This window comes from Uloborus diversus, chromosome 1 (genome assembly GCF_026930045.1).
Source record: "Uloborus diversus isolate 005 chromosome 1, Udiv.v.3.1, whole genome shotgun sequence".
NCBI lineage: Eukaryota > Metazoa > Arthropoda > Arachnida > Araneae > Uloboridae > Uloborus > Uloborus diversus.
The window spans coordinates 32,659,791-32,680,484 of NC_072731.1; the positions used below are offsets into that span (position 1 = coordinate 32,659,791).

Here is a 20,694-nt window from a genome sequence, read left to right on the forward strand (position 1 = left end):
ACATATTGTAGTAATAATAATATAAGAAAATAAAAGTGTTTTTGAGGATACATTTACTATTTTGAAGACTTTAGTTTGAGCTGATTGAAAATATCCAATACATATCAAAATATCCGATACATATCAAAATATCGGAAATTTTCAAAAATGTAATGATATTTTGGAAAATATCATGATATTTTCGAACCTTTTACTCTTCTCACTCCAAAGTGAATCCCAAACAAAACAGCAGGGGTATTAAAAAAAGAAAGAGAGAGCATGACTTTATGTATCAGAGTAAAAGACCGACATGGTTAACAAAAAACACTATATTGCTGCAGACATAAAAGGGCTCTTAAACCAGAAAAAGCTCAGGGCATTGTTAAATCTAAATCCAGCCCTGCTCCCAACAAGTGTTTTGTTTTCAAAAAGAAAAAAAAAAAAAACTTTTTTCTTGTTTACAAAAATAACTTTTTTTCCTAATATTTATAAAAAAATATTTTATGAAATGTCCCACTAAAGAGCTATTTTGCCATTCAAAATAGTATATCATACATGAGGGCCAACATGTAATATTTTAGGGGGGGAAATACTCAGATCTTTCCACCATGGTTTAGCACAGCGGTTCCCAACCTTTTTAGCTGTGCGGCCCACCAGTTTCGTAGAAAACACCATTGAGGCCCACTAACAACTATATTTTACTTGCACAGCCAAAATTTACTTACGGGGGAGGGGGGAGGAGGATTATTTATTCATATAACTGTCCTTAAGTGTAAAAGTTATCAAAGTTAAAGCTGCATGGGATTTTTGACGTTGTTTCATCCTCTATGAGGGAGTTGAGATCCAGATTGAAAATGGACAGTTTTAGTCTCAAATAAATTGCAACATTTAATGCCTTTCTACATTTAAAAAAAAAAAACTGCAACGAAAATAGGTAGGCTGTCGCCTCAAATGCCTCAATTCACTGGTTAGTCATGCCAATTCGACAAAGGAGGACCATTTTTCACTTGAAGTTTGAAGCTAATTCTAGTTTCTTCGACAATTTCCACTAACAGAGTTTCTGATTCCTAAGAAATATGAAAAATCTTAATCCTGAAGTTCCTTATTGGCTATGAGCCAGGGAGAGCTCTTGAGTGAGAGTGACGGTACATCTAATAAGTGATTTTTCACAAAAACGGGAATAAAGACCCCAATATTTATCTTGATGTTTCAGATTATTGACTAGTGTTCACAGCCCAGTATCATGCTGTTCGCGCCCCACTTGTGGGCCGTGGTTCATGGGTTGGGAACCACTGGTTTAGAAGGAAAGTTTTCCCTTGGAAACCAATTTCAATACAGATTCGAGTTAATTAACTTCGACATTTTTAATAACCTGTTCATAAATGGCTGGAAGAGAAATGTTTTTACATTTTTGCAAAGAAAAAAGTACTAAAAGCAAGAAAGTTCTAATTTATAGGGGGCTTAAGCCTCCACGTGTCCCCCTATATCAGCGCCTATGATATCATACAAACACATTAAAATTAGCCGACACGATTTTACTGAAAAAAGAGATACCAAATCAAGTTTACTAGTTCAAAAACTACGAAAAATTATGCTAAAAAAATTCTTTTCTTTTTGATGATTACCTTATTATCTAGAGTCTGAATTTCTTGCTGACTAGCAGTTGACAAAAGAAAGCTGTTCATTTGAGATTTCAGAGGATCATCCTGTTAAAAAAAATATAAAGCGATTTCAGTACAATAAGTAATTTTAAAAAAATAAAAAGTAAAATATAAATAAAATAAAGAATAATAAAAACCCTAAGAAAATTCAACTAATTATTTCACTTACAACTTCAACATCTATATCATAGCAAGCTGTTTTCTTAGTATCAGGACCTTCAACACTAGAAATTAATAAATATATAAATAACTTATATCAATCATCATGTTCACTAATTGAAAGAAGAAATTTTAAAATTTTGTAATTTGCATGACAAAGTTTTAGTTCATAAAGAACTACATAACATTTTTGTATACAACATTTTACAATGCCTTTTTATGCAAGGTAATCAAAGGCAACATGCAGTGACATTGTAAAATATTGGTTGTAAATCAAGTCAATATCTGTAGTTGCTTTTGCTAAGGCTGACCCTGCTTGATGGTTAATCAACACAATGCATCTATTTGTCACTAAGCCAGGAACTCATTTTAGTGAAAAAAATTCCTGCAAAAAAATTCCCTGAAAATAGTCTTTCTGAATTCACACACGCTGATGGTACTGTTAATAATGCGCGATACACCTTCTGTAATTGACTGGAAGTCCTTCATCTTTAAATAATTAGGTCTTCAACTTATCGGTTTTGAAAAAATCATTTTTGCGACTGTGGATGTTTCTTTTGTATTGCGGGTAGATTTTTTTTTTTTTTTTACCATACTTATTTAAAGCTGAACAGTTAGTAACTGTTTTTCGAACAAACTTTTTTTCCAGTATTAACATCATCTTTATGATTTCCTCTTGGTCGGAATAGGTTTGTGTTTGATTTTTATTAACCCTTTGGTGTGAAATTTACCATAAATTTGACCTTTTTTTTTGTTTTCATTTCGAAATTTTTTACAATTATGTAAATTTCTGAAAATATGTTCCAACTGATTATGTCTCAACTCTTTGTAAATTTTCAAGATATTTAAAATATAATCTCGTTTGGTAGAAATATGAATTGCGAGACAGAACCAGAAGGTTAATACCAGTGACAACAAATTACGGTTTGTTATACTGTCATCCCCGCTTAATCGGGTAACGGATAAATGAATACTCTGCTCATACGAATAAAACCTTCCAGAACCGAATATTTCTCCATTGACGCAATGTTAAAGATCCCCGCTTATTCAAAAAATTTCTCCAGATAATCGAATAATATTGGCCAGCATTTGCAAATATTTTTTTCCGATAAAAATTTTTAATAAAAATAAATTAAGTAAAAAGAATTATTTATGCAAATATAAAAAAATAATTTTTGCCAACAGTGGGGAAGATAAACAGCATTCATATTCCATGAAAGCATTTCCACTAATTCTGCATAGTTCCTTTTATCGTTGCCATTACAAAAAACATAAAAGAATAGCTAGTACAGAGAATAATTAAATTAAATAACAAAAAGATGTAACATAGCAGCCAATAATAATTTGAAAAATATTTAATGTAAAACACGGTAGACAAGGAGGGAAGAAAGGAGTTGGAAAAGTTCCTAAAAGACCTTGAGCAAACAATCCGCTCTTATGGACTTTAAAAGAAAAACAATTTAGTGAAAAAAGTTGCAAAAACAAAGATTTCATTAAAACTAAATTTGTAAGTTAATTAAAAGAGCAAAAACTTTTTACCAATAACATTAATTACTTCCGTTATACATTGCTATTTATTTACTATTATTACGTTTTAAGACAAATGTTGTCAATTTGAAATGTAAAGAAAATTTCCTTGCTTAATCAAATACCTTGCTTAATTGAATAACATTTCTTTGAACCAATGGTCTTCGTTTAAGCAAGGCCAACAGTACAAACAAGAAAAAGTGTAACTCAAAATTCAATACCGCTAAGACAAATATTAAAAAAAATATATATATAACAAAGATTTGCTGCAATTGATGATTGGAATTCATTGTTCATAGAGCAAACACATCGGTAATTACACTTAAAATTAGTTTTCACTAGAGGGCAAGTCCAGGAAATGGAGAAAATAAAAATGTGGGTTACATAAACTCACGAAAGTGCAATTCATCCACCATCTGGTGCTGAAAATATTATTTTGTAATCTTTCTGCTAATTTTATTTGTTGATGTTTTATAAATTCGTGCTTTTGAAGCTAAATTATTTCTTCAATAGACTGATTTTGAAACTCTCATCGAAAAAGAAATTTTATTTAAAAAAACAGTAGATATTTAATTAGTTAAACGAAAACTCTCTACGTAAAAACTATTTATTACTTTTAACTAATACCGAAAATACCAGTATTCTACCCCATCAAATACAGTTATTGCAATCACTAGATGAATTCTTACTTTTCCCTAATAGCATCTACATAAAGCAAATACTTAAATAAATATAAAAAAAATAATGAAATGCACATATTCACCTTATAACATGATTTATTACAATGGGATCAGCTGGATGCAATAACTGATGAAGCCTTTGTGGTATTTCTGCAAATTTCATCCTGCCACACTGAAATATCTATGGGGATATAAATAATAATAATAATAATAATAATAATAAATGCAATCTCACAAAACCTCATTACATGCTGATTTCTAAAATTAAAATGCACACTAGTTAACCATTAAAACAATCACTTACCTGTTCAAGATACTTATCACAGTTGATATATTCTCTTTCATGAGCATCTTGAAGTTTATGAGTTTTGATATACTGCCAAAGAGCACTAATAATAATGGGCCGAGTCTGGGTGTGGATTCCAAGAAGACGAGCTAGTCTTGGGTCCAGTTTAAACTGCAACGGCTAGAATGAAAAAAATATATAAAAGTAAAATTTTGTTTGACATTCCCATGGATATTAAGAACTCTTAGCTTTTATGAACTATATTTCCGTTTTCATACACATGTACTGAAACTGTGTGTAATGCGGCCTTAGTTGGCAGGAGAATGCCGCAAGATGAGAATGTTGAAGCGTTGTTGCAACATATGTTCTTCATGTTTTTGCTAAGGGCAGTCATTGTGGACTTAGTTAAATCCCCTAGACATGCCGTCCTCACATAAATGTATTAAACAATACAACTTCATAGAATATAACACGAGATATAGCAGCACGAAATATATTCCAACAATATAAGAACTATTAAATTTAATGCTACATTGCTAAAAATCAATTCTTCCCAATTTAATTTATTTGTGACAAACATAAGGTGTTTCTGAAACTTAAGAAAGCAGTAACATTCTTTAAATTCTTAAATATATATCCCTGTTTATGCATTAAAAAAGAAAACCACTGAGAAGAATAAATAAAATTAACTTCGATTTGCAATTATAACTCTTTTGTACAAATAAAACAAAATACATTATAAATAAGCATCATTATGATAAACTGAAAAGTGATTCCAAATAAGGTTGTAAGCATCAATTATACAAAGTTATTCTTTCATACAGAATATTTTATACAACCTTAAAATAAACATAAAAATTAGTACCTGGTAATCCAAAAGCAATAATATTGTACATCTAACATTTTTATCACCAGGTCTTTTCACTTGAAAACCATCTGTTTCTGTAGTGGTAGGAGTTCTATGCCACTATAAGAATTTTCAGATCTTTACATGAGAGTGATAAAAATCATCAAAAAATAAAAATGCTAATAATAAAACTATCTTTAATATTTTAAAATATATTAAGAATGCATAAATTTGAAAAATGTTATCACCACATGAAATTTCGCTATAAGAAATTAACTGATTAAATTTTAGTGTGAGTTGACTCATATTATGAACGTCCAAACAGGCCAAGATTCAGGCATATACCAACAGCCAAGTTATGAAATCCAGGACTGAGGTTTCATCATTATTATGAACTCAACAGTCTGGAATAGTCATGGTCACAAAGTCCAGCAAGTGAAACAATATCTACGGGGATGCTGGAGAAGGAATTGCTTGGTTTCTGGTCTGGATCGAAAAAATCTGAGCTGTCTTCAGAGTCCGATCCAACTTATTACACCACATAAAGTCAAAGGTAAGGTGGTCCCTGGAGTGAAAAGTCTGGAAAAGTTAATAACAGATCTGGAAGAAGATATCCTCTCATTAAAGCTCAGATTAACTTCAAACTGGTAGCTAAAATCAAACTTCAATGAAAGGTCACTTGCCTTAAACTTGGTTCTGCATTATTCCAGACTGATGAGTTCATAACAAGGACCAAACTGCAATCTCTGGTTGCCACACGCTTGTACTCACTAGCGCTGATTCCGTGGGCTTGAGCCCTCCCCCCCATATAAGATATGTGTGCATGCGTACGTGTTTTAGCGGCAGTGGCCAGTGTGTTTTACTTGAAGAGTAATTTTTTTTAACTGGCGGAATGTCAGTAGCAATTGTGAAATTCTAAGGAATAAATAGGCCTTTATGAAATTCCAAATTTTAAAGCAAAGACCCTATTTAATTTACTGAAAGATGTTCTCCTACACCTAGACTTGCCTTTTCTGGAATTAAGAGAACTGCTATGACAGTGTGTTGCGCCATTTATGAGGTGGAAATTTGATGAACTTCAAAAGTTGGGTTAACACTTATAGCGACAAGCAATATGTGTCCACTGCTCGGCTCAGTACAAAATAAAACTGTAAAAATGCTTTTTAAGACAAGTGACAAAATGAAATTGAACCAGAAAACTTGTGTAGCAATTTTTAGGTTTTATACCTTAAAAGTGTCATTACACATATTGCTGGTTCATGCAAATTACATACATCAGAAAATATGTCTAATAGAATTATCAAAGTACAAAAATTTGAAAATTTTCCAGGGGAAGGTTCCTAGACCCGCTTTATTTTTGGGGGATTCAATACCCCATTGCCCCCCAGTGACCTCAGGCCCCCCTCAATAATTTTCGCAAGTTGGCGCTCCTGCTTGTAGTGCTGCATTAGCCCTGGCTTAAGAGTTGGTAACTAACAGCTTATAAGGTTAAGATAATCTACAATGAGTTATTATTAGCACATGTTACAGTGCACGCACATCTGTCTCAATGTTAGTGATATTGCCAAATAAATGTTGGCATACCAATGACGCAGCATTAATATTAAACAAGTGAGTGAAATTTATAAATAAAAAACAATAAACTTGTTCTTTTGAGGATGTAATGTTTTTTCTTACTTCTACAAGATGGTTGTCAGGTCCATATAAATCTTTATCCAATTCAATAACAAGACTTTTGAAAAATGAGGAAAACTTTCTCTTCACTTTGCTTTGATCTGCTTTAGGTGCATTAGGCTGGAAAAAATAAATAAATAAATAAAAAATAAATAAACAAACAAAAATAAAGATGGTGATTGTCATACACTGATGGCACATACATCTAACTAATACTCATACTTAAAATTGGAATATATTAACTATTGAAATGGAAGCTTGAACGTAAAAATACAGAACATTATTTTGAAATAAAATTAAGTTTCAAATATTTTACATACATCATCTAGTAGTCTGCCTTCTACTCTAAGCTCCCATGAAGGTACAGTAGGCTCTTCTCCAGATTCACCCTCTGGTTTTCCAGGATAAAAGGTGTTGGAAATAAAAATTCTTAATTTTCTTTTTTGCTGAAAATAAAATTCATTTTTTTTCTTAGACAAAATTTCATTCCTACAATACAGTGGCTGCCAGTTAATTGAATTAGTGGTTAACTGAATCAATCGCTTTATTGAATCAAATCCTCAAAAACAGAACAAAACCCAGCTTTATTGAATTAGCCACTTTATTGAATCCAGCCCCTTTACTGAATCAAAACTGTTTACGGGATTCATATAAGCGGCGGCCACTGTATTACATTTTCTCCTCAAAAAAGATCACATTTTGTTTCAATCTAAATAATTAAACCTGGGATGCTTAATTTATGTGTAGTATTTTTTCTTTTGAATCCCCAAATGTTCATTATTTAAATATGGATTGAATCAACTACGGAAGGTTCATGATTCTCTTTAAAAATGTGTAACTTGTGAAAGTTATTCTAGCATTTTAAACTATTACTAAATCACATGCAATATCTTGTTCTTAGGGGCAACTATATTTGTTTGGATGACAAGGGTTGTTATAAAGAATGTAGACAGTATCAAAGATTTTGTTCATTTTTGAATGTTTATTGATTGAGAATAAATGCATTGAACTTGAAGAAATATATTTCTTAGATCAAGTCTAATTTTTGGGGGAGCACAGAATACATCGGCGAAAATCTCATTTCCAATATTGGATTATCTCACTTCAGCAAGTGTCTCGAATAAGAGAACTACATGGAAAAAGTCCCTCACAACAAATGAATGCAACTTTCTTTGTTAATTCATTATATTACATGCGATTGAATAGGTGCATTCAGCCAAAATAAGTCATTTTAGTACAAACTTGGCTAAGTCAAAAATGAAAATAGTTTGTTAGATTAACAGTACTTTTTTGTGGCACAGGTGGGATTTGGAGTTACAGTCCGATTAGAGAGATAGAGTAAAGATTTAAATTTGTGCTCACATGCTTACGAAATATTTGAGTTTATGATCGGAATAATTAATTTTAATCAATGAATAAAGTTATTCTGAGCAGTCCTATTTCACATTAGAATACAATGTTCAAACTATAACCGTAGAAAATTTTAAATACGTAGTTTAATTTAAAACAAACGTCACTAAAATGAATATTTCTTGTTCTAGGTAAGTTTGCACTAAATTTCCATATACACAAAAATTAAGCAACAAAAAAAGGACAAAATATTAAATAAAACACTTCAGTTTCATGTACACGAATTGTTTGCTCAACAGCCTAATCAAGGGATTTTTATCAATGTTCAAAGAGTTGCTGCAGTAGCTCTCTTTCAAGATGAAGAAATTTTTCAAAAAACAATTCTTAATTATTTTATGTGCACGAAACTTTTTCAAACCTTCATTGGTCTTTTCAATGCTTCTTGAATATCCAAGCGTTTTCTCATTATAGTAGAATCTAATTTCCTTTCAAAGGTTAGCAAATCCATGTATGCTTGAGATTCTGGTACAAGATCTCGAACTTTCTGAGGCAAAATCTTCTCGGCAAGTTTCTTTTTCTTCTTGCTACTACTGCTAGGTGTTGTGGCACTATTTGGCCCTGAAGCACTCGTAGCATTCCCTGAAGACGGAGGTCCACTAAGAATGTGAGATAAAAGAGTTACTAATTTTCAGGGTTTGAAAATACCAAAAATATCTGATACTTTGATATATATCAGATATTTCAATACATAATCGATACTTTCAATCAGCACAAACTAAAGTCTTAAAAATAGTAAATGTATCCTCAAAAACACTTTTATTTGCTTATATTATTACTACAATATATTGACTTAAAATTAGAGACGTACCAGTAGAACTGTGGCTGAGTAGCTGAGTACCGAATACTCTGCCTTTCACTACTCGGCCGAGTACCGAGTTACCAAGTACTTGGCCTTTCACTAATCGGCAGAGTCACCGAGTACCAATTATATTTTAAGAAGAACCACAGACACACATGTGATGAATTTTAAACTTATTGGAATAGTAGTATAGACCTCCTTGTCTATATAATAGTTTTTTAAACTAATTTCCTGCTGAAATTTAACTACGCACTATTTAAAAAATTTTGTTAATGTCAAAAGTTTTACAAAAAAAAAAAAAAAATTATTTTTTAAATTAAAAATAAATAAAAAGTATGATTAATCAAGTTGGAATTAAAACAAATTATACAAATCTATTATAGTTCTAGTTCGACAAACATAAATAGTTTTAAAAGAAAATAAAACAGATGTGCAGGAACACTGCAGAAACGTGTTTGCGTTACAAGGAACGTCTTTTTCAGTGCATAAAATGTGAGCTAAAGAATGTAAAGACATTCTACAAAAATATCCGATTTTTGTCTGATGCCATTAAACTCACGAGCTCACATTTTCTGCATTGAAAAAGGAATTCCTTGTAATGCCAAAACACGTGTCTTCAGTGTTCCTGCACTGTGCTTTTAACGTTGTTTTGTTTCCTTTTGTTTTTTAAGCAAAGGCATTTTTATATTTCATATAACTAATTTTTGTTTACAGCAAAAATCCATTTTTAGTAAAAAAATTCCATATCTTCCATACTTACCTTTTTTACACAATTTTTAATAAATAAGTTTTATTAACTTTGAGGACATTAAAATAAAGATTTATTCCATTGAAGCATTACAAACTTCATTATCCTTAAAATTTAAATTTGACTTGTAAATTTGAATTGTAAATGATTGCAATTGTTTCATGTACCATTTTTCACCCCCCTCCCTTTCTTACTCTTGTCACCATTTTCTTAAAGTAAAAAAAAAAAGGTTATGTTCCACTTGGAGGTTTTCAAAAATCTCTCTTAAAACTCAGTGTTAACTCTTTCTTACACATGGGCGTCGCGCCAGGGGGGGGGGTCCAAGGGGTCCGGACCCCCCCAATATTTGAGAACCGGACCCCCTCAATATTTGAAAATCGGACCCCCTCGATAATTGTCAAGATGAAATTCATTATTTTGGAGGAAATTATCATTGTTTTGACAAAAAATAAAGACTTTAAACAGTTGCATAATACATAATTTACCATGTTTAATTCATATCAAACAAAACGAAATGAACATCGAAAAAAAGAACTAAATAATAACAAAATAGGCGATGTGTATAGTGAACGGAAAGTGAAATACAATGACAAACCATTGCTCTGCTCTCTGTGCATAGCTTCAGTGGAGGATGCAAGAAAGGTGACACTTTCTTCCGAGTGCAATGTCAACCATTCACAGAGTAGAGATGTGTTAGCGGGGTAATAAATTGTTAACAGGGGGAGCCATGCCTTAACTCACAAAAAGTATCCTATGTCCGGTTCCGTATTGAAAACACAAGTCGTGTCCCCGGCGTTCCCAGCTTGGAAGTGATTCCAGCGTATTTGGTGCTATTTGGGGGGAAACAACTGGAAAATTTTGAGATACTGAAATCAGATGGACAATTCCCCTCCCCCTTCTTTTTCGGCAAGTCAGCAGAAGACGGGGATCTGAGTTTCGGCTCCTTTCTTTCTTATCTCTTTTCTCGGCGCTTGCAAGGTTCTGTTTCGAGTTTTGCAGTGTTTGTTTCTCCAATTCGATTCAATTTATATCGACCCCAATGTTACCAAAACAAAATGAGACACCAGACCTCTTTGGCGGTTTTTTGCAGCTGGCAAGAACACCCTGACCAAAGGATGCTAAGAAATTTAGAAGACTATTTGCTGGTCAAAGGTTAAATTTGGGGTAGAAAGGGAAAGGAGACGCATCATGTGTTCAAAACTATTCAACACGTGGCTTCAAAGTACCTTACCGAAGCAAGGTTTCTTAAAAGTGTTTGCGGCATCTCAAATTTGACCGAAAAAGCGTTACGTTACAGGAAAAAAAGGGGAGGAGTCTAAAAATTAAAGGGTTATTTCAAAAGTAAATCGTAAGCCAGCGGAACGATGGATACTGTGATGTCACTTCCAATTGACCAACGAAAAAAGAAGCTCAAGATGACCAGAAAAAAAGACAGGAATAAAATAAGCTTCTCCTGTTGGGAAAAGTGCGACAAAAATTAAGATAATTTCATGTGATCTTTTGATTTCCTTGAGAGTAGATGACCTGAAGAGTGCTCCTATTTTAGTTATTATACGTTTTTTACAAATTCGATTACAACTATGAAGAGGTGGCTTAAAACGAGAAAATGTAGCAAACCTTCTACATCAAATGAACCTGAGCAATTTTTACCTACTGAATCACCATCAACATCCAGGTGCCACTATCAACATCCCACGGAACCGTCTTCAAAAAGGCAAAAGACAATGATTGGTAAGTACCATTCTGTTAAGTGTAATGCCTGTAGGGACGCCCCAATTTTATACCATTCAGATGGGGTTACTTTTCAATTTTCCGAATGAAATTCCTACAGTGGCTCCCAAAAGTGTTCGTACACTTACGATTTTCAATGAAATACACCCCTATCCATTGGTTAAAATTAATATTTTAGAATAGGTATTTAATTATAAGATCTATGATCTATTTTCAACAAAACTGCACGAAAATTTTTAATAACATAATGAAACTTGATTTTTAAGAAATCAATAATCAAAAAGTGCCAGAAACTTTATCTCCCAAAAGTCTTCGTACATTTAGAAAAATAATCTAACTTTTAACTAAGTTCGTGCAGTATACAAACAATACCTTTTAAACGTCTGGGAATAGATTTCATTGTTCTTCCTTTCATTTTTTGTTCAATTTCTGAGTAAGTGTTCAACCGCACTTCGAGTTTTATTGTTTCTAGTTCGCTTTTCGTTTTAATGTCGTATTTTCGTAAACTAGCCACCAGATATCTCTAAATATGCTACATTAAGTTTAAATCTAGGGATTGAGGAGATATTTCTAAGATTAAGGACAATTTTTGAGGCACCAGACGCAAACGTTGAAAACCGTGTGCTTCTCATCTTGATAAAATACAAAGTTGTTCCCGATAGCCAAATTTTGGGCTAATAGTTAAAAATTGTTTTTCAAAATATTCAAATGAACAGCATGATTCACTATTTCATCAAAAAATTCCAAACTAACAAGTCCTAATGCTGATATGCACCCTCACACAAGAACACATTCACCGTACTGATTAACTGATCCAACAAAGTTTTAAGATTAAATTCCTCACTTTTTCTTCTATTTTCAATTACAACACTTTAACTTAAAAATGTTGAATTCATTTTTATCTGTAAGTAAGACGTTATTCCAAAACATTTTGAGCTTATTTAACATTGACTTTGCAGCGGAAAGCGTAAGCTTTCTGTTTTTTGCAAGAACGAGAAAATTTCTGCGGGAAAAGGTCCCATTTGATCCAGCTAATGAGAGAACTTGGCGAACAATTTTAGGTGAAAATTAAATGTAAATTGTTTCATTTAACTCTGCAGAAACTTTTACAGCACTCAAATGTGTATTTTTCATAATTGTTTTAACAGTAAATCTCTGATCACGCTTTGTTAGCTTTGCCAGTTGACTTTTTCTAACCTTGCTTTTGATCTGATTCCGTTCTCAAAAGTATTTTATTAAGCACTTTGCTATAGAATGGTATACATTAACTAATTCAGAGAGATTTCAAACCAATTTACCACTACTGTGAGGGGGGAAAAATCAAATTTCGAATGCTCTTTGTTGCTTTTTCACGAATACCAGCCATTTAAAAATTATAAGCAGAATATTAGGGAATAAATGCACAACAAACTCTAGCCAAATGACTTTACAGTGTCAACACAATGCAAAAATAATTTTTAAAAAATGACCTGTTACAATTTTACTCATGAATTTATTTAAAAATATTTCAGCTTACGGTGACTTTTGTGGCGTAGTGTTTCTCAATCTCTTCGTTTTTTGACAAATTTCAAAAATAAAATCAGTTGTGATGTAAAAAAAAAAAAAAAAATAAATAAATAAAAGGACTTTATATTCGAATTTAGTTTTGCGTTAATTTAGTTTTACTGCAAAATTTCAAGGTGTACGAACCCTTTTGGGAGCCACTGTACATCTAATGAGAGTATCTTTTTAATGCAATATTTCACGAAAAACTACTCGAAATTTTGATTCGTCAGACAAGATTTTCTGGGAAAGAAAAGTTTATGGGAGGTTACAGTGACCTTCTATCATGTAGCCCCTGAATGCCTGCTAATCAGGTATGCTTTTGCAAGAATTATTTTAACATTATGAGTTTATCGAAGCTAATGCGTTCAACTTTTTTTTTTTTTTTAATGTTCCTTCTTTTAAAAATTTTAATGAAATGGCTGCTTTAAAAACTGAGCTTCAACTGTTCCATAAAAACTTTAAAGTTAACTGCTTAGATGAAGCAAAGAAAGTTTTGTCGTCAGCCGTTAAAGAAGTTAGGGGTCTGTTTCAAAATGTTGAAAATTTGGTGCAGCTGCTTTTGGTGTGCCCCGCTTCGTCGTGTGAAGCTGAAAAAAGATTTAGTGCGCTGAGAAAGCTCAAAATGTATCTAAGGTCGACTATGACACAAAAGCGGTTAAATCATGTTGCTTTATGTTACGTTCACAAAAATATCTTGGATGAAATTGATCACAAAAAATATCACGGATATTCGTATCCCATGTGCAGTCTAGAAAAAATGTATTTGGTGGAATTTATTTTTCTTTTTCTTATTGTGTAAATATTTAAATCAAGATGTACCTGTTTAAAAATTTTGTCTTAAATGTAAACCCATTTCTATTTGATGTCAAGTTTTTATCTCATATACTATATATATATATATATATATATATATATATATATATATATATATATATATATATATATATATATATATATATATATATATATATATATATATATATACATGCATTTTTCTTGATACAACTTGAAAATGAAAGTGTCAGAATGGTCCCCCCCAATAAATTTCAGCTGACGACGCCAGTAAAAAGTGGAAAACTTCAATGTTTTCTTCCTCCTGGAGTTAACTTCTACAGTCTAAAAAAACATTGGTCCCATGACTGTCCACTGCCGCCCCCTCAGAAACAAAGAATTGTATTGATATGCTATCAAAGGAGACTTTTGAAAGTTTTTTAAAGAAATCAGAACGTATTGTATGTAAGTAATTTTAATCTGGTAGTGACACAAAAGACTTACAATTTGAAGATTTTCTTTTTGCCTGCAGTAAAAGATTAAAACCATAATTTATTTATTTGAAAAATACGTTTTTCCCCCACATCAAAAGGGTTAATTTGCCGCCCCTCAAAATGTGACGTCCGGGGTGGACCGCCCCTCCCTAGCTAAGCCACTGACCAGCGTTCAATTTTTAATTAGGCACATTTACTATGAATTAAAATTGTTAGGGTCTGGTGGGGTAAAGTGGTCATAAAATCGCAGGTTTTCAACTTAGGTGGATAATAAATACAATAAATTTTTTAAACACTTGAACTTTTTTATTGTTATTTTACATTGCATTATTAAAGAACACGGTGCATTGAATTTCAGGGAAAAAAATATTGATTTAAGTAGTTTTATAACATTTTCTCTTCCCTTTGTATTTATGACCACTTTACCCCATGGGGTGGGGGAAAGTGGTCATAGTTAAAAATAGATGCAAAACCATTACAAATAACCCTAATTTTTGTATATTTAAGTTATCTTTATAGTTGCAAGTATATATACGAGTATATGCGGGTATACACGAGTATACTATATGTGTCATGTAGACATGAGTAAACATGTTCATATATGAATAGATAAAAGTATAAATCAGATACATGCATGCACGTGCATACTTAAGTATATACGTGTATACACGAGTATATGAGCATGTATACTTGATTACCTACAGGAGTGAATACGTGGTCTAGACTAGTATATATGTGTCGCATGTATATGCGAGTATATACGCGTATAAACGAACATCATATGTGTTTTTGCACGTATCTCGAGTATATACGTGCATACATGAGTATATACGTCTATAGTCGACGCATATATAAGTGTGCATACATACTTATACGAGTATACACGAGTTAATTCGTGGATATATCCAGTGCGTGTTTGTACGTGTCTACTCCTGTGTGTATATATGAAAGCACGAGTATTATACGTATGTTTACGTGTTAACACGATTATATACCTGTTAGACGTATGTACGTGCATTTATGTGTATACACCAGTACATGTATCCACGTATATCCACAAGTATATCCGCTAATGTACATTAATGCTTACAGAATGAATCCAAGATCTTGAGCAAAATCTAAGTGGTGTGAAAGGGGAGGATAAAAAGCAAAGAATCATAAGGAACTTGTTTCGCTGAAGCGCTACATGCACACAAGGTCAGAAACTGATGTTAGCAAAACAGGTCACAGGATTGTTACACAAAGATGATCTTAGCCGACAATTTAGTTTTTAAGAAATATTTAGAGCAGTTGTTGACAGTTACTGCCTTTAGTAGCTCTAATACACGCATCGCAACAAAGGCGCAGCGACTGATAAAAGTTTTTCAAAAATCTCGCAATTGCAACAGAGTGATTGCGATGCATGTATTAAAGCTGCTGGTTGCAAATTTCCTTAATCACTTTAAAACTTTCTTAAAACCTAAAATGTTGTGTAAAATTATCTTTGTGTAATAAATTTGTGACCTGTTTTGCATCCATCAGTCTCTGGCTTTGCGTGCATGTAGCGCGTCAGAGTTGAGTTTGTGTCCATATGTTTCTTATGATTCTTGCTCTTATCCTCCCGTCTAATACCTTTTAATAATTTACCCAAGAGTTTAGACTCACCCTGTATATCATATGCTTGTATATAAGTGTCTACTCGAGTACGTACGCGTATATACGTGTCTCCCTGAGTATATAAGTGTTCGTATATATACGAGCAGAAGCGGGTATATACGTGTATAGTTGAATGTATATCTGTATAGATAAAAAATACTTGCAGATACCCAAATACGTGTTTATTGGTGCATTTATGTGAATGCGTATATATACATGCCTACATGAGTATATGCGTATACATACGCATATACTCGTATATTTAACCCTGTTTATTTTAAAAACAATACATATTAAGTGAAATTAATATTTAATTTATATCTGCCTTATACTTAAAGATTAAGTGACTTAAGAAGAACAATATTCGTTAAGCCTAATATTATGAACACTTTACCCCCATCTTACTTAAATTGTTCTAAAAAATTATTCGAAATAGATTCAGCTAACTGCTAATGAGTAAGAGTTCTTGAGACATGTAGGAAGCTTCCTGTGCAGTCAATCTGTTCATAATTCTAACAAACAAAATTTCTCATGAAGTTAAAAAAGTTGTTTAGATTTTAAAAATTTTCATATTTACACAAAATATTTCTTTTTACCAAATAAAATTTTGCCATTTGTAAAATTTTGTATTTAAAATGTAGTTTCTAAATGCACTACTCTAAAATAAAATTTTCACATTCATTCGAACATTAATTTCCAAGCTATAGGCATTTATTTGAATTATGATCACTTTACCCCATTGACCACTTTCCCCCACCAGACCCTACATTACTAATAATGTTATGAATATAAAATACAAGTAAAAAAATAATATTATATTACTTTGTTATATTAACAATGTACTAATGCATCATAAAAATAAAGCACATTACTTTTTGGGTATTTTTAATAATAAATGAACAGTATTACTATGATAAATATAATTTCTATAGTGAAAATACCGTAGTTGAAAAAATGAATATAAAAAATATCCATGATATTTTCAAAATAAATATTGGATATATATCGTGAAATAGCCATGATATACATCAGCGAACCCTGCTAATTTTAGAAAATTTTAATACAGAATGCTATGACACACATATAAACAAAATTAGGTTTGTGCAGATACAATGATTATAAATAATTCTTAAGCTTTAAAAAATAATAATAATGATAAAATTAATTTTATCAATTTACTGAAAAAATGTAAAATTTATTCACTGCTCCTCTTTTTAAAGTCCATTTCATAGTTGAAATGCTCACGACATGGCAGGCTCATACCAGCACAGTAAAAATAGTGACACTGTAAGAAATGTATTCCTGTGTATGAGACATGATGTTACTCTTCTGTGTAGTCAAGCTTTCCTTTTTGGAGCTGTTTGGAGCCGATATCAGTTGGAAATGTTATAAACTAAAAAAAAAAAAAAAGACTCCCATGATACAATGCAGTGAGAGTTGACTGCTTTTTGCTGTTGTACCACTCATTAGAGTAGAAAAAGGTGTTTTGTGATTTTCAAGAATTTCTGCAAGCAAGTTTTTAAACATTTTAACCTACTAGTACATCCTATCATTGAACATCAAATATACACCAAAGGAATTGTAGTTGTTATACTTTAGTTGTTTTTTAATGGACAATGCTTTATCTATCAGTGTCAAGATTCATTTTTAGATGGCTAGTCACGCATTTTGGAATACCAGATATTTTGCAATCTCAGTCATAACTCTTGTCCTTTCGAAAGTTCTGATGTGGTTGTTCTAAGTCATATACATCTAAGTCAGTATATTTTTTCCTACCCATACACCATTACCTCCAAAAAAGGAAAAGTCAAATAGAGGTACAAAAGCTGGATCTTCTTCTATAACAAGCTTCATAACTTAGAGGGACAAAAAAGTCACCTCTGTTGACTGAGATCCCAAATGAATGTGTGTGTGTTGTCACTGATGTTCCCAAAAGTTCAGACACACCCTAAATACTAGCAACATACAGATGACACTCGATTTTACAAACCTCTAATTTAAGAAATCTCACGATTTTATGCAAAGTTAAACGGTTTGGAGAAATCTTTTACTGAAACAATGTTTTTCCATTTTAGGAAGACTTAATTTTCTGAAAATTTTTGTTGTTTCCAAGAGTTCATAAAAATTGAAACTCAACAACTGCAATTTGGAAAAAAAAATAATAGAAAAAAACACCTTTTAGAAGAAGGTGGCCCTTGAGCTCGCCCATCTGCACGATCTGGAGCAGGCCGTTTACGAGATTCCATCGGCATCGAGCCCATTGGTCCTTGTGGTGCTCGACCTCCAGCGGCATAGGTATTCGCTGGGGGACCCATACCTTGTCCAACTCTGCCATGTATCGTTTGTGGTGGGGGTGCAGGTGCACCTTGCATTGGTCCTGATGGATAACCTGGTCTCTGGGGTTGAGGTTGAAATTGGTTCTGAAAGATTTGGTTGTGGCTCAGAAAAATAAACTTTTATAGCACAGAACAAAATATAAAACAAGTTGGGCATGTCCTGAATTAGACAAAGGGGCAAACGCAGGATAGCACAGTATGGGACCTAAAATCCGGAATGCTTGGGACAGTGATTTTTCTAGATTTCATATTTTTTTGGACTTTCGATTTTTACTCAAAAAAAATAGCGAAATCCTCTCGTCTTGCTTAATTTGTCACCTTTTTCTTGGTTTTGCTAGTATTTGCACTAAATTTCTTTTATTTTTTGATCAATATGAATGAAAGTATGCTGCATTATGCTAAAACAAAAGTCTGAGACAATTTACAGTGACGCATAGTCCATGGATGTGGCTTTTTAATATGCAATGTGCCGATCGATACAATGAATAAATCATATTTTTACTGGAAATAATTTTACATTTTTGTGCAATAGGCTTTGTAATGCATACTTATGAGAAGAAAAAAGGAAGTATCATTAACCGAAAGTGGATGTTAAAAGATAGCTGCACAATTGCAGCAAAACGCTTATTTACGCATAACACGTGGCAGTGAAAAAACGTTAAAAAAGGGCTGAAACTGAAAGTACAGTGAAACCTCACTTAACGGACACTCCCGAATAATGGACGCCTCTAATTAACGGACATTTTTGCAAATCCCAGTCCCTCAATATAGGCCATTCCATGCAATTAACTCTGAATAACGGACACTCCGAATAACGGTCAGTTATTTCACAAAAAATTTCCCTTGCGATTGTAGCACTTCCGTTTTTTTTTCTTTTCACAGAATATCTTAGTAACTGCTTGCCTTACAAAGCTTTTCATCCTCCACAACTTTTATTCCCCCCCCCCCGTCATTTCCTTATCACTGTTTCTTGGAATTAAAAGGGTGGTAATGAGCAGAAGCAACGATTGGGGCTTAAAAGTTGTGGGCAGAAAAAAAAAAAAAACTAAAAGACATGGTACTTTTTGCAAGCAGCAAAAAATGAAAAAGCAAAAAAAGTCATAATTTTGTTACGGCTAGTTTTGAGAGTATTGAAGCAGCTAAGTGAAAACTGATGTCAGTCTAACAATTAACGTACGTTTTTCTTAAGATTTTAATGAATTTTGTACACAATAACTATTCAAAAGTTAAGATAAAAAAGGGGAAACTGGGTGCTTTTTCTAACTGGGGCTCTCGGGAGATGCAATTGAGCAGACCGGCGCCGGTAGTAGTCGGCTTTATGGCGCCGTGGTTTCGTTGGGTTTTTTAATTTTTAGACATGAAAAAGATTTGCCCATATTCAAGGTCATATTGCCAACTGTCAATAATGCACAATAGTGATACTCCAGATAAAATAAATAACCATAAAAGGTAGATAATTTTTGGAAGCACTGAAATACAGTAAAGAATTGAAAAACTTTTTCCTGAGCAAAGGGGACACTGAAAGACTTGCTAAGGTAAATGATTTAAATATTTATATTGAGAAACAGGCTTGTAATGCAAAAAAGAGATGTGAAACTGTTTTAACTGATTACTTTAATTGATTAAATGCTTTTAAGACAAGTGTGTGCTGTCAGTATACTTTTATTAAGAAAAAACAGATTAATTACTCTTGACGTAAAATGTAGTAAACCTTTCGCAAATGTTTCGATTGTGTTCTACAAAGGAAACAACAGCCCATTTTGAAAACGGTAAATTAAGTAATTCCTCCTAATAGCGGACACCTCCCAATAACGGACAAAACTTCTGGTCCCTTGACTGTCCGTTATTCGGAGGTTTCACTGTACTGTGTTTTCAACAAGTAATTGCTGAACAATTTTGAACTTTTAAAACTGAAAAAAAAGTAAAACTCTTATTAAAAATATTTAAGGAAAAAATTACGGTTTTTGAGATTCCAAAGTTGGAGTCACACTGTGTCATATAACATCTTGCATAATGTTTTGAAAAAGCAAACAAAAAGGTTTTACTTGAAAAGGATAAGAACACAATGGCTATTTGATTGCAGAAAATATTTATATGCACCATTTTTTATTTAAATTACATCAATAATTAGCAATATTTTGCACAATAAAGTGTCATATCAGAATGTCGAGTTGATGCATAATAATGTAGAAATTTATCGCAAGAACTCAAAAATGCGCAAAAAGGGACAAGTTTGGTAGAAATGAGGTTTAGGGTAATGAGGATGTCAGTCTCACCGACAAAAAAGGTCAGATCTAATGGGTAATCAACTTCCATAGCAGTTCCCTTACTCATAGATGTAGGATTGGAAAATATCATTTGTCAAACACTTTTTTTTTGATGTTGGAATTAAACTAAGCACATTTTAAATGT

At 32.5% G+C, this 20,694-nt stretch overlaps 1 protein-coding gene across 1 annotated transcript in view; it reads right to left on the bottom strand.

The window, feature by feature from the left end:
- LOC129234533 (brahma-associated protein of 60 kDa-like) overlaps positions 1–20,694 on the bottom strand; it is a 33,452-nt gene that overhangs the window by 7,975 nt on the left and 4,783 nt on the right. The window contains exons 3-11 of the mRNA XM_054868548.1: positions 18,122–18,366; positions 8,582–8,819; positions 7,134–7,259; positions 6,817–6,933; positions 5,158–5,259; positions 4,311–4,472; positions 4,090–4,187; positions 1,810–1,864; positions 1,605–1,685 (exon numbers count right to left, since the gene is read on the bottom strand). Coding sequence (XP_054724523.1) covers positions 1,605–1,685; positions 1,810–1,864; positions 4,090–4,187; positions 4,311–4,472; positions 5,158–5,259; positions 6,817–6,933; positions 7,134–7,259; positions 8,582–8,819; positions 18,122–18,366 — 1,224 coding nt within the window. The remainder of the gene's footprint in view (positions 1–1,604; positions 1,686–1,809; positions 1,865–4,089; positions 4,188–4,310; positions 4,473–5,157; positions 5,260–6,816; positions 6,934–7,133; positions 7,260–8,581; positions 8,820–18,121; positions 18,367–20,694) is intronic.